General features: G+C 40.3%; 1 protein-coding gene across 2 annotated transcripts in view; it reads right to left on the bottom strand.

Annotated features, from left to right (window-relative positions):
• DEPTOR (DEP domain containing MTOR interacting protein) overlaps positions 1-13,268 on the bottom strand; it is a gene marked incomplete at its 5' end in the record, with an annotated part of 151,916 nt that overhangs the window by 29,707 nt on the left and 108,941 nt on the right. For both annotated transcript variants that reach the window (XM_079722703.1, XM_079722704.1), the window contains one exon: positions 12,568-12,672. In XM_079722703.1, coding sequence (XP_079578829.1) covers positions 12,568-12,672 — 105 coding nt within the window. The remainder of the gene's footprint in view (positions 1-12,567; positions 12,673-13,268) is intronic.

Below are 13,268 nucleotides of genomic sequence, written 5' to 3'. Positions count from 1 at the left end.
CTGTTTATAATTATACACTTCAGAGTGGAATTATGTGATGAATGTCTCTCTCCCTCTTTAGACCTTAAATCCCATGAAGGCCTAACATGATGTCTGGCTCATGGTAGGTGGTCAAGAAATACTAAGTGGAGCTTCCCTGGTGGCGCAGTGGTTGGGAGTCCGTCTGCCGATGCAGGGGACACGGGTTCGTGCCCCGGTCTGGGAAGATCCCACATGCTGTGGAGCGGCTGGGCCCGTGAGCCATGGCCACTGAGCCTGCGCGTCCGGAGCCTGTGCTCCGCAGCGGCAGAGGCCACAACAGTGACAGGCCCGCGTACTGCAAAAAAAAAAAAAAAAAAAAAAGAAGAAGAAATACTAAGTGAACAAAGAACTGTGCAGAGTTGCCCTGTCTTCTCCAGGGCTGCCAGCGCTTGACATGAGGGATGGTTCACCGCCAAGGAAGGGCATGGAGCAGAAAAGAGGTCTGAGCTAAGGCCCTGAGAAGTGGCCTCTAGTGCTGGTAGGGTCCCCCACAGAGAGAGTGGTCATCTCTCTCCGCCCACCATGCCCAATGATGAGCAAAGGGACACTGACCCTTCCACTTCCTGTTGACTGAGAAACTGACAACTCCGCTAGAATAAGACATAGCACAGTGCATCAGACAACCCTTTTTATCCACACATATGACTTTTCTGAACTCAACTGGAAAGGAACTACTTTTAAAATATCACAGTATGCAATTTTTTTCACATGTGTTGATTATCATCCCACCATTTGCTACTTCAGTGCCCAAACTGTCCTGGCTAAATGAATTAGGGACTTGGGATGGTTTGCCCAACCTGGCCTCTTTTGGTTCAGGAGGAAAATTCCATGGAATATACACATTTGTGGACATGGGGAGGAAAGATCAAAAAGCAGGATTTTGACATTTTCTTCTAAATGAGAAATGGGAATTTTTGAAAGGAGAAGAAAAGAACACAATGGCCACTAATTCCTTACTCTGACTCAGATGGTTTTGTCTCCATATAAACATACAAAGAAACAAACAAACAGGGCAAAAAGGTCCCATACATCCACATCCATCAATTCATCACAGCAGGAAACAAGAAAAGAAGCCAGGAGTCTTGAAATCCCTCTGAGAGTTGGCATAGGGTTGCGTGAACTTGAATACTGTTTCTCACAGGATTTAATTATTACCACCAGAAAAAAATAAACTTTCCAGAAAAGAGCAAGGATATCTTTTGTTTCTTATTTGTAAATATGGCTCAAATTCCTTCACAGTCTGAAGGCTGAATGGTTTGCTCTGGTAAGTGTTTGATTAAACAAACAGAAGTGCATTTTTTGTTACATCTTTCACTTGGATGACCCTGCAAGATCTAGCCCTGACCTAGGTGAGGGGCTGCTGCCAAGAATAAACATCATTTATTTGATCTTCTTCAAGCCAAGGCAGGTGAACGTCTGACCACCGCAACAATTCATCTTGAATTGAATACAAATTCTCCACTCAAGAGACATGAAAGGTCATGCAGCCAATAGCAGTTCACAAAGGGTTTAAGGTTTTATTGGACTATATCATCTATTGGGCTCTGCCTCGTGGGTTTGTATTTTTTGAAGTAATGCAATAGGAAGCATTATGAGGACGTTGGGGTGGAGAGACCAGGTTCTAACCTAGCTCTAACATTTACAAGCTGGGTGACCTTGGGAAAAGGATTAACTGGGTCTCAGTTTCCTCATTTGCAAGGTAGGGAGGACACGACCCCCCCCTTCAAAAGGTATAAGAACAATAAAAGAGATAATGTGTGTGAAATGCATGGGAACACAATGCAGGTGTTCAATGAGTGAATTCCTTAGCCTTTCTATAGAAGCACCGATTCACTGGATCATTCAACAAATTTGCTTCCAGTGCTTACTAAATGCCGGGAATTGTGCTGAGTACTGGGAATATAGTAGTTGAGACAGACAACAAGGTCCGTACATTTATGGAGCTACTGGAGACAGATAAATAATAAATGTTAAGTACTATTATCTGATTCTGATAAATGTTATGTCTTGAAAAAACAAGACAGGGTAATATGATAAAGAGTAACTGGAGGAAGACAGGGTATTTAAGAAAGTCTTCCCTGAAAAATTGACATTGAATCTGAGACTTGAATGACAACAATGGAACCAGTCATTCAGCCTGAGGCCAATGGAGTTGCAAGCAAAACAGGGTTAAAGATAATGTTCTAATCAAAAGGGCCCAGATCATGTTCTTTGAGGGCCATAGAAGGTGTCTGGAATTTATTTTCATTGTCACGGGAAGCCAATAAGGTTTTAACAATCAGAGTCAAGTAATTAGATTTACTTGAGGGGAAGACCTAGGCACACTCATGATGTATCTGTGAAATGTAAAAATTCTGCCCTGACTAGAGTGGAAGATAGCTACTAGAGGATCAGGGAAAATGAAGTTATGATAGAGAATGCGACCCAGAAATGGGTTTAGACTTGATGTGATAAAATCAGAAAAGAGGATGTCATTAAAGGTTGCGACATGAAGCCAAGTGTAAGTGATATTCATTAGACTGTAGCCAGTAGACTATTCTGGGGAAGGAACTTTATTCCTTTTCAAAGCAGATGAAAAGAGGTAAGAAATAGAAGTATTCCTCCTGGAATTATTTCTTCCTTCAGGATTTTAGTATTTAGCTGCTGATATGAAGTGGACTCATGTACAGAAAGGGGCTAGCATGGTGCAAGGTCAGGCATACAGAAGACACTCAATAAATTATTGTTTTTTTCTCTTCTTTCCTCCTTTCCCCATTGTGTTGAAGTGAACCAGAAGTTACTGGTATGGAATTGCTAAAGGATGAGTGAAGGGTGGCCAAAGGGAAAATGTACAGAACAACCTCTTTCAGATGAAAATGCATTGCATGGGTTGACTCAACCTCGATGGGTCCTGTATTTCATGTTCCATTCTAGAGTTGCAATGCCAAGGAAAGGTCTTCTAAGCCAGAGGTTTACAGATTTCATTTTTTAGGTAAAAGAATCTTCAAAATAAAAATAACTCCAAATTAAAAAATGGTGGATCAAGTGAGAATTCTAATGATACTACTGCTGTTGTTCTCTAGGCCATAAGGGGGTGGAGAGGAATATGAAATAATGTAGAAACTTATCAGCAAAGGTGTAATTAATTGTTCTTTTTTGTTTGTTCATCTTGATTGAGACAAAACTGAAAAGTAAGATTATAGTTTCGGGCCTCTGGTAACATCTGTTCCCTTTTTGGTCTCTGGGGACAAATACGCTATTACTGCATGAGGAGGAGAAGGTAATTGGAAGGGAAGAAGGGAAATGGACTAGAGCAAAAATAAAATCTTCAAACAAGCTGGAGATGCTGCAAAAGTCTTTTGACCAAAACACTTAAAACTCAATTCCGGGCCTCCCTGGTGGCGCAGTGGTTGAGAGTCCGCCTGCCGATGCAGGGGATACGGGTTCGTGCCCCGGTCTGGGAGGATCCCATATGCCGCGGAGCGGCTGGGCCCGTGAGCCATGGCTGCTGAGCCTGCGCATCCGGAGCCTGTGCTCCGCAACGGGAGAGGCCACAACAGTGAGAGGCCCGCGTACCACAAAAAAAAAAAAAAAAAAAAAAAAAAAAAACTCAATTCCATTTACAACTGAAGTCAAGGTGGAACCTTCCCTGGCCTACATCTCAGCAATCCCCTCCTGCAACCTAGCTGCTTCACCCACCCCCAGCAGCCTGAGTCAGCTACGAGGAGGTTGTGAGTATGAAGAGTTCTGGGAATTGGGGCTAGATCACAGACTTCTCCATCCCATCCATAAAAGGATTTGAGTGGATCTTATCACTCTCCCTAAGGACACATTTTCTCTGGAGTTCTTCCAGAACTTCTAGAGAAGGAAATTTTAATACAGGCGTGACAGCCTCCCCTCATCATGGGGGAAGGGTTCCCTTTAAACCAGGCAAAGAGCTCTTCTCTGGGTCTGGAAAGGTCGAGAAATGTTAAGAGGGGAATATGAAACTCAGTCTCTTCACTCTGGGGCCTGACCTGTCCACACACTGGTGACCCACTTCTTAAAATTTTCCAAGCCTCATTAAAAGGTAAAATAAAAGTGAGAAATGGGACAAGCCTCTTAGATAGCCTCATCCACCAGAAGCAGACACCAGAAGCAGAAGAACTACAATTCTGCAGCCTGTGGAAGGAAAACCACATTCACAGAAAGATAGACAAAAAGAAAAGGCAGAGGATTTTGTAGCAGATGAAGGAACAAGATAACCCCCCCAGAAAAACAACTAAATGAAGTAGAGATAGGCAATCTTCCAGAAAAAGAATTCAGAATAATGATAGTGAAGATGATCCAGAACCTTGTAAAAAGAATGGAGGCAAAGATCAAGAAGATGCAAGAAATGCTTAACAAAGACCTAGAAGAATTAAAGAACAAACAAACAGAGATGAACAATACAATAACTGAAATGAAAAATACACTAGAAGGAATCAATAGCAGAATAACTGAGGCAGAAGAACGGATAAGTCACTTGGGAGACAGAATGGTGGAATTCACTGCTGTGGAACAGAATAAAGAAAAAAGAATGAAAAGAAATGAAGGCAGCCTAAGAGACCTCTGGGACAACATTAAATGCACCAACATTCACATTATAGGGGTCCCAGAAGGAGGAGAGAGAGAAAGGACCCAAGGAAATATATGAAGAGATTAGAGTCAAAAACTTCCTTAACATGGGAAAAGAAATAGCCACTCAAATCCAGGAAGCACAGAGAATCCCAGGCAGGATAAACCCAAGGAGAAACACGCCAAGACACATAGTAATCAAATTGATAAAAATTAAAGACAAAGAAAAATTATTGAAAGCAACAAGGGAAAAATGACAACATACAAGGGAACTCCCACAAGGTTAAAAGCTGATTTCTCAGCAGACACTCTACAAGCCAGAAGGGAGTGGCACGATATATTTAAAGTGATGAAAAGGAAAAGACTACAACCAACATTACTCTACCCGGCAAGGATCTCAATCAGATGTGATGGAAAAATCAAAAGCTTCACAGACAAGCAAAAGCTAAGAGAATTCAGCACCACCAAACCAGCTCTACAACAAATGCTAAAGGAACTTCTCTAAATGGGAAACACAAGAGAAGAAAAGGACCTACAAAAACAAACCCAAAACAATTAAGACAATGGTCATAGGAACATATATATTGATAATTACCTTAAACGTGAATGGATTAAATGCTCCAACCAAAAGACACAGGCTTGCTGAATGGATACAAAAACAAGACCCATATATACGCTGTCAACAAGAGACCCATTTCAGACCTAGGGACACATACAGACTGAAAGTGAGGGGATAGAAAAAGATATTCCATGCAAATGGAAATCAAAAGAAAGCTACAGTAACAATACTTATATCAGACAAACTAGACTTTAAAATAAAGAATGTTGCAAGAGACAAGGAAAGACACTACATAATGATCAAGGGATCAATCCAAGAAGAAGATATAACAATTATAAATATATACGCACCCAACCTAGGAGCACCTCAATACATAAGGCAACTGCTAACAGCTATAAAAGAGGAAATCAACAGTAACACAATAAGACTGGGGGACTTTAACACCTCACTTACACCAATGGACAGATCACAGAGACAGAAAATTAATAAGGAAAAACAAGCCTTAAATGACACAATAGACCAGATAGGCTTAATTGATATTTATGGGACATTCCATCCAAAAACAGCAGATTACACTTTCTTCTCAAGTGCACATGGGACATTCTCCAGGATAGAACACATCTTGGGTCACAAATCAAGCCTTGGTAAATTTAAGAAAATTGAAATCATATCAAGCATCTTTTCTGACCACAACGCTATGAGATTAGAAATCAATTACGGGGAAAAAAACGTAAAAAACACAAACACATGGAGGATAAAGAATATGTTACTAAATAACCAAGAGATTGCTGAAGAAATCAAAGAGGAAATAAAAAATACGTAGAGACAAATGACAATGAAAACACGATGATCCAAAACCTATGGGATGCAGCAAAAGCAGTTCCAAGAGTGAAGTTTATAGCAATACAAGTCTACCTCAAGAAACAAGAAAAATCTCAAATAAACAATCTAACCTTACACCTAAAGGAACTAGAGAAAGAAGAACAAACAAAACTCAAAGTTAGCAGAAGGAAAGAAATCAGAAAGATCAGAGCAGAAATAAATGAGATAGCAACAAAGAAAACAACAGCAAAGATCAATAAAACTAAAAGCTCATTCTTTGAGAAGAAAAACAAAATTGATAAACCTTTAGCCAGACTCATCAAGAAAAAGAGGGAGAGGACTCAAATCAATAAAGTTACAAATGAAAAAGGAGAAGTTACAATGGACCACACAAATACAAAGCATCTTAAGGGACTACTACATGCAACTCTAAGCCAATAAAACGGACAACCTGGGAGAAATGGACAAATTCTTAGAAAGATATAACCTTCCAAGGCTGAACAAGGAAGAAGTAGAAAATATGAACAGACCAATCACAAGTAATGAAATTGAAACTGTGATTAAAAATCTTCCAACAAACAAAAGTCTGGACCAGATGGCTTCACAGGTGAATTCTATCAAACTTTTAGAGAAGAGCTAACACCCATCCATCTCAAACACTTCCAAAAAATTGCAGAGGAAGTAATACTCCCAAACTCATTCTAAGAGGCCACCATCACCCTGATACCAAAACCAGACAAAGATACTACAAAAAAAGAAAATTACAGACCAATATCACTGATGAATATAGATGCAAAAATCCTCAACAAAATACTAGCAAAGAGAATCCAACAACACATTAAAAGGATGATACACCATGATCAAGTGGGATTTATCCCAGGGATGCAAGGGATTCTTCAATATATGCAAATCAATCACCGTGATACATCATATTAACAAATTGAAGAATAAAAACCATATGACCATCTCAATAGATGCAGAAAAAGCTTTTGACAAAATTCAACACTGATTTATGATAAAAACTCTCCATAAAGTGGGCATAGAGGGAAGCTACCTCAACATAATAAAGGCCATATACAACAAACCCACAGCAAACATCATTCTCAATGGTGAAAAACTGAAAGTATTTCCTCAAAGATCAGAAACAAGACAAGGATGTCCACTCTCGCCACTATTATTCATCATAGTTTTGGAAGTCCTAGCCATGGCAATCAGAGAAGAAAAATAAATAAAAGGAATACAAATTGGAAAAGAAGAAGTAAAACTGTTACTGTTTGCAGATGATATACTATACATAGAGAGTCCTAAAGATGCCACCAGAAAACTACTAGAGCTAATCAATGAATTTGGTAAAGTTGCAGGACAGAAAATTAATGCACAGAAATCTCCTGCATTCCTATACACTAACAACGAAAGATCAGAGAGGGAAATTAAGGAAACAATCCCGTTCACCATTGCAACCAAAAGAATAATATACCTAGGAATAAACCTACCTAAGGAGGTCAAAGACCTGTACTCAAAAAACTATAAGACACTGATGAAAGAAATCAAAGATGACACAAACAGATGGAGAGATATACCATGTTCTTGCATTGGAAGAATCAATATTGTGAAAACGACTATACTACCCAAAGCAATCTACAGATTCAGTGCAATCCCTATCAAATTACCAATGGCATTTTTTACAGAACTAGGACAAAAAATCTTAAAATTTGTATGGAAACACAAAAGACCCCGCATAGCCAAAGAGTCTTGAGGGGAAAAAACAGAGCTGGTGAATCAGACTCCCTGACTTCAGACTATACTACAGTAATCAAGACAATATGGTACTGGCACAAAAACAGAAACATAGATCAATGGAACAGGATTGAAAGCCCAGAGATAAACCCACGCACCTATGGTCAACTAATCTATGACAAAGGAGGCAAGGATATACAGTGGAGAAAAGACAGTCTCTTTAATAAGTGGTGATGGGAAAACTGGACAGCTACATATAAAGGAATGAAATTAGAACACTCCCTGACACCATACACACAAAAAAACCTCAAAATGGATTAGAGACCTAAATGTAAGACTGGACATTATACAACTCTTAGAGGAAAACACAGGAAGAACACTCTTTGACATAAATCACAGCAAGATCTTTTTTGATCCACCTCTTAGAGTAATGGAAATAAAAACAAAAATAAACAAATGGGACCTAATGAAACTTAAAAGCTTTTGCAAAGCAAAGGAAACTACAAACAAGAGGAAAAGACAACCCTCAGAATGGGAGAAAATATTTGCAAACGAATCAACCAACAAAGGATTAATCTCCAAAATATATAATCAGCTCATGTAGCTCAATATTAAAAAACAAACAAAAAATGGGCAGACGACTTGAATGGACATTTCTCCAAAGAATACATACAGATGGCCAAGAGGCACATGAACAGCTGCTCAACATCACTAATTATTAGAGAAATGCAAATCAAAACCACAATGAGGTATCACCTCACACCAGTTAGACTGGGCATCATCAGAAAATCTACAAAAAATAAATGCTGAAGAGGGTGTGGAGAAAAGGGAACCCTCTTGCACTGTTGGTGGGAAGGTAAATTGATACAGCCACTATGGAGAACAGTATGGAGGTTCCTTCAAAAACTAAAAATAGAATTACCATATGACCCAGCAATCCCACTACTGGGCATATACCCAGAGAATACCATAATTCAAAAAGAGACATGCACCCCAATGTTCATTGCAGCACTATTTACAATAGCCAGGTCATGGAAGCAACCTAAATGCCCATCGACAGACAAATGGATAAAGAAGATGTGGTACATATATACAATGGAATATTGCTCAGCCATAAAAAGGAACGAAATTGGGTCATTTGTAGAGATGTGGATGGATCTACAGACTGTCATACAGAGTGAAGTAAGTCAGAAAGATATAAAGAAATATAGTATATTAACACATATATGTGGAACCTAGAAAAATGGTACAGATGAACTGGTTTGCAGTGTAGAAATAGAGACACAGACGTAGAGAACAAATGTATGGACACCAAGAGGGGAAAGCGGCGGGGGGTGGGGGGGTGGGATGAACTGGGAGACTGGGATTGACATGTATACACTAATATGTATAAAATGGATAACTAATAAGTACCTGCTGTATAAAAAAATAAATAAAATAGAATTCAAAAATTAAAAAAAAAAGCGAGAAATGGTAAACATACAAAAACTAGTTACAAAACGATTTCTGTTTTGGCAAGGAAAGCAGTGAAATTAAGCAGCCACAGTAAAAGTAGAAAAATTCCGCTGGATGGAAAGGTCACAAAGGCCCAGATGTAAAGCTTTGTCTACATTGGAAAGTAGGAGAAAACGAGGGCTGAGACCTGAGACGTGAGCCTGGTCTTCCACGTAGACACTGCCATGGAAGGCAAAGTGGGATGCTTTTCACTGTCCTGGGTCAGCTCTTGCCAGTCAGAGGTGCTAAAAGGAGGCTTCTGACCAGATGGGAAATTTCTACCACCCAGACCAAGCAGGTTGATCACTGCCCAGGTCACCAGATCCTTCCCCAGGACAGGCTCTTGTACGGTCACCCCCGCTGCACACCCCCATCCCCCCAGCTGAGCTCCACACAACCAGACACGCTGCCCTGAAGTTCAAGAGCAGCAGTGATGTGACAGGTTGGTGGTAACAAGCCTTCAGGATTGGGTTATACCAGCGGTCCCTGACCTTTCTGGCACCAGGGACCGGTTTCGTGGAAGACAATTTTTCCCTGGACCGGGGCGGGGGTGGTAACACTAGCGATGGGGAGCGGCAGATGAAGCTCCGCATAATCAACAGCCGCTCACCTTCCTGCCGTGTGGCCCGGTTCCTAAGAGGCCACGGACCAGTACCGGTCTGCGGCCCGGGAGTTGGGAACCCCTGGGTTATACAAAGGGCTTTTTATATAAGTTATTCTATAACAAATACATATGGTAAATATACGAAAGAATTCATTCAGTGTTTTTTATAACAAAGTAATGGATTTAAATGAACATACACAAGTAAATTACATGGAAGAGCATGGTATTCCCTGTCATTTTCATTTAACCAATAGTATAATTCAAAAATATCTCAATACAGTCATTCTAATACAGAATTTGATCAGAAGCAGGTTTTTAGAACAGGGCTATATTTTAAGATTTCATTTCAGTGATAAATGTTGTGTTAGATAATTTAAACAGATTTTTTTCCCCAGCTGGATTTCCCAGCATTTTTAGTATGCTAATGTGCTTTTTGTAGGTTTCCAAGAGGGGAATAAACTGTGCAGCAGTTGAAAACTGTTTTGATCACAGAACCTCAGGACAGGATATTTTGCTGGACCAGAGAGCTGTATAATACAATTTTGGAAACGCTGTTCTACTGAATTCTGTACTGCCCTACAACATATGAAAACCATTGTACGAACCCCTGAGAAACTAAGAATATAAACCGTGTGAAGTGTTAGCTTCTGAAATTGACAAAAGTGTATCAGGTTACCCATCTATCAGGGTATGTACATTCAGAAGTTAACTAAGAAATCAACTGACAATGTCTAGAACAGTTATGCATGTTAATCAATAAAGATGGACTAAAATCAATGAAATACACCTGGCTAAGCAAAACAAGGTCTTTAGCTGCAATGTAAATCCATTGCTTTCCCCAAAGGAAGTATGCTTCAAGCCCCATGTGAGTGAGTGCACGCTCCGAACCAAAGCACGCTGCCAGAAATAATTTATACTGAGGTACTTTACTGTGGGAATAAAATATAAAACTCTTACCATAGCCAAGAGTTCCATTAGAAAATGAAAAATTCAGCCTCAGCGCAGATACAAATGCTCCTGGCCAACTTTCCTGCTCTGGGTTTGTTTGGTGCTGTGCCCACTGCAATACTGAGGATGTAGGAAGGGCCTCTAATACAGATGGACTTAGCCAACGAGGCTTCTGTAATTTACCCAGAGCACAAGACACAGCAAGCCTGTGCCTCCCTGTATGAAGGAGGTGTTCAAATCAGGGGGCAGAGTCAATCCTGAATCCTACCAGCATCCGTTACCCAGACTGGCCGTAATCTCTGCTCTGTGCTCCCTTGAGCTGCTCTCGGCTGCCCATCTCTCTTTTCTAGTAGGTAAACCATTGCCAGAGGGTAAGTGCTGGAAACCAGAGCTGTGGAGATCCAAACCATGTCATTGCTTCACTGGTTTACTGCTCTAGGAAAAGGACTGAGGAGAGAGGATGAAAGTATTGAAGAAATAAAGGGGGGAATAATCTGTGGCTTTCAAGCCTTCTGCATCCTCCCATGGCCCCAGATAATCAAGAGATAAATACCCTCTGTGAAATGTTTTACAGATGACAGAACAAAACTGTGCTAGATAAAGGTGTTTTTTTTTTGTTTTTTGTTTTCCTGCGGTACGCGGGCCCCTCACTGCTGTGGCCTCTCCGGTTGCGGAGCACAGGGTCCGGACGCGCAGGCTCTGGACGCGCAGGCTCAGCGGCCATGGCTCACGGGCCCAGCCGCTCCGCGGCATGCGGGATCCTCCCGGACCGGGGCACAAACCCGTGTCCCCCGCATCGGCAGGCGGACTGTCAACCACTGCACCACCAGGGAAGCCCGATAAAGGTGTTTTGAAGCAGAAAACCAGTGCTCTCAATATCCTCTTATACCATATTTCTTTACAAATAAAAACAATGTGTATATATATACTTATACGTATATATATATATATATATATATATATGTATACATACATAGAAGAAGTCTGGAAGAATATAAATCAAAATGTTAACAGTGATACACTTTAATGTATGTCAATTATACTTCAAAAGAGCTGCTTAAAAATGTAAAGAGTGGTTATCTCTAAGCTAGGAAAGATTATAGGCAGTTATCATTTTTTTTTCTGCCTGTGTGTATTTTCCAAATTTTCTTGACTCTATATTCATTACTTTAATACTAAAAATGTGTAAAAATTATTTTCAAAAATCTTACACAATTCACTCAGTTTCTTGATGTTTGTGTAGTTCTTTGTACTTTATCAAATGTTTTGACATATTTAATCCATAAAACAGCAGAATGAAATATGATTATCATTTCAGAGAGGAGGAAACAGGCTCTGAGATGTTGCAGAACTTGTTCAAAGAGCTAGTAAGTAGTAAAAACCAATAAAATAATCCAGATCTCCTCTTCCAAACTCCACAACTTTTGTTCTCTTTTTCTCACTATTTACTGTTTCTTGTGTCTTGGCTGCTTAAACACCACAAGTATATACTTTGAACAAAAGCAGTACAATTACTGTATAAGATTTAAGCAAAAAGAAACTTTTTTTCAAATTCAGTATTGGTTCAGGAGAGAAATGTAAAATACCGAGGGAGGTTTGGAGACCAAGAAGGCAATAGTCCGAGCGATAGAAAAACTTATCCTTTTAGTTGCTACCTCATACACTCTTGGCTTCATTTCACCCCCATTCAGAAAGGGAAAAGGAAATGACAAAAATGGGACCAAAACACGCAGGGAGAGAAAGTACAGATGGCACCAAACAATGAAATAAAGCGAGAAGTATTTAGACACTGCTGTACTGGAGGTACCTTCATTCCTGCAGCGGCTGCTGGGCCACTGGGATCCACGGCCTGGATGTGGCATGGCTTACTGCCTCGCACCACAAAGCCCCAGCCTACTGCGTCACCAACAATCTAGAGAGGAAAACCACAATTAGCCATCAGCAGACGGTCCCTGGCAGTGTGCCCGCCCTTCCAAGACAGAGAAAAGCCAAGACTAAAGACATGCCATGAGATACCTCTTCTCCACTTCATCTCTACCCTGTCAGGGGAACGGGACTCTTCTATCACAAACACAGGCTTATATCTCTGTGAAGAAAACATGGTCAAGAAACACCTGTTTGGCAGAAAGAAGCTTCTTCTGTGAGGTCACTACTCAATAAATAACTGGCAGAAGGCCTCTTTCTTAGGCTGCTATGCAGTTGAATATCAGACTCAAATGGAAAGTCTGAAGATCTAAAAAAATAGGGTTGAAATTTCCCTCCAGATCCAATTTCTCTTCCCCTGCATCCAAAGGATACTTTCCTGATGATCTTGCTACGTCACTGAACTTTTTAAAAATTTTTTATTGGAGTATAGTTGCTTTACAATCATTGAACTTTAAAGTAACCATTTCAATTACTAATGGGGGGAAACCATGAAGAGTCTTGGCTCTCCTGAAACACAATTTTCTGTACCAAGATAGTGAAAAAGTACATAAAGTTCACAATTTACAAATTGACTCTGGTCCA

Source organism: Hyperoodon ampullatus (assembly GCF_949752795.1).
Source record: "Hyperoodon ampullatus genome assembly, chromosome: 17".
Lineage (NCBI taxonomy): Eukaryota > Metazoa > Chordata > Mammalia > Artiodactyla > Ziphiidae > Hyperoodon > Hyperoodon ampullatus.
The sequence above is the reverse complement of the archived record's forward strand: the minus strand, read 5'-3'. Positions and strand labels throughout refer to the sequence as shown.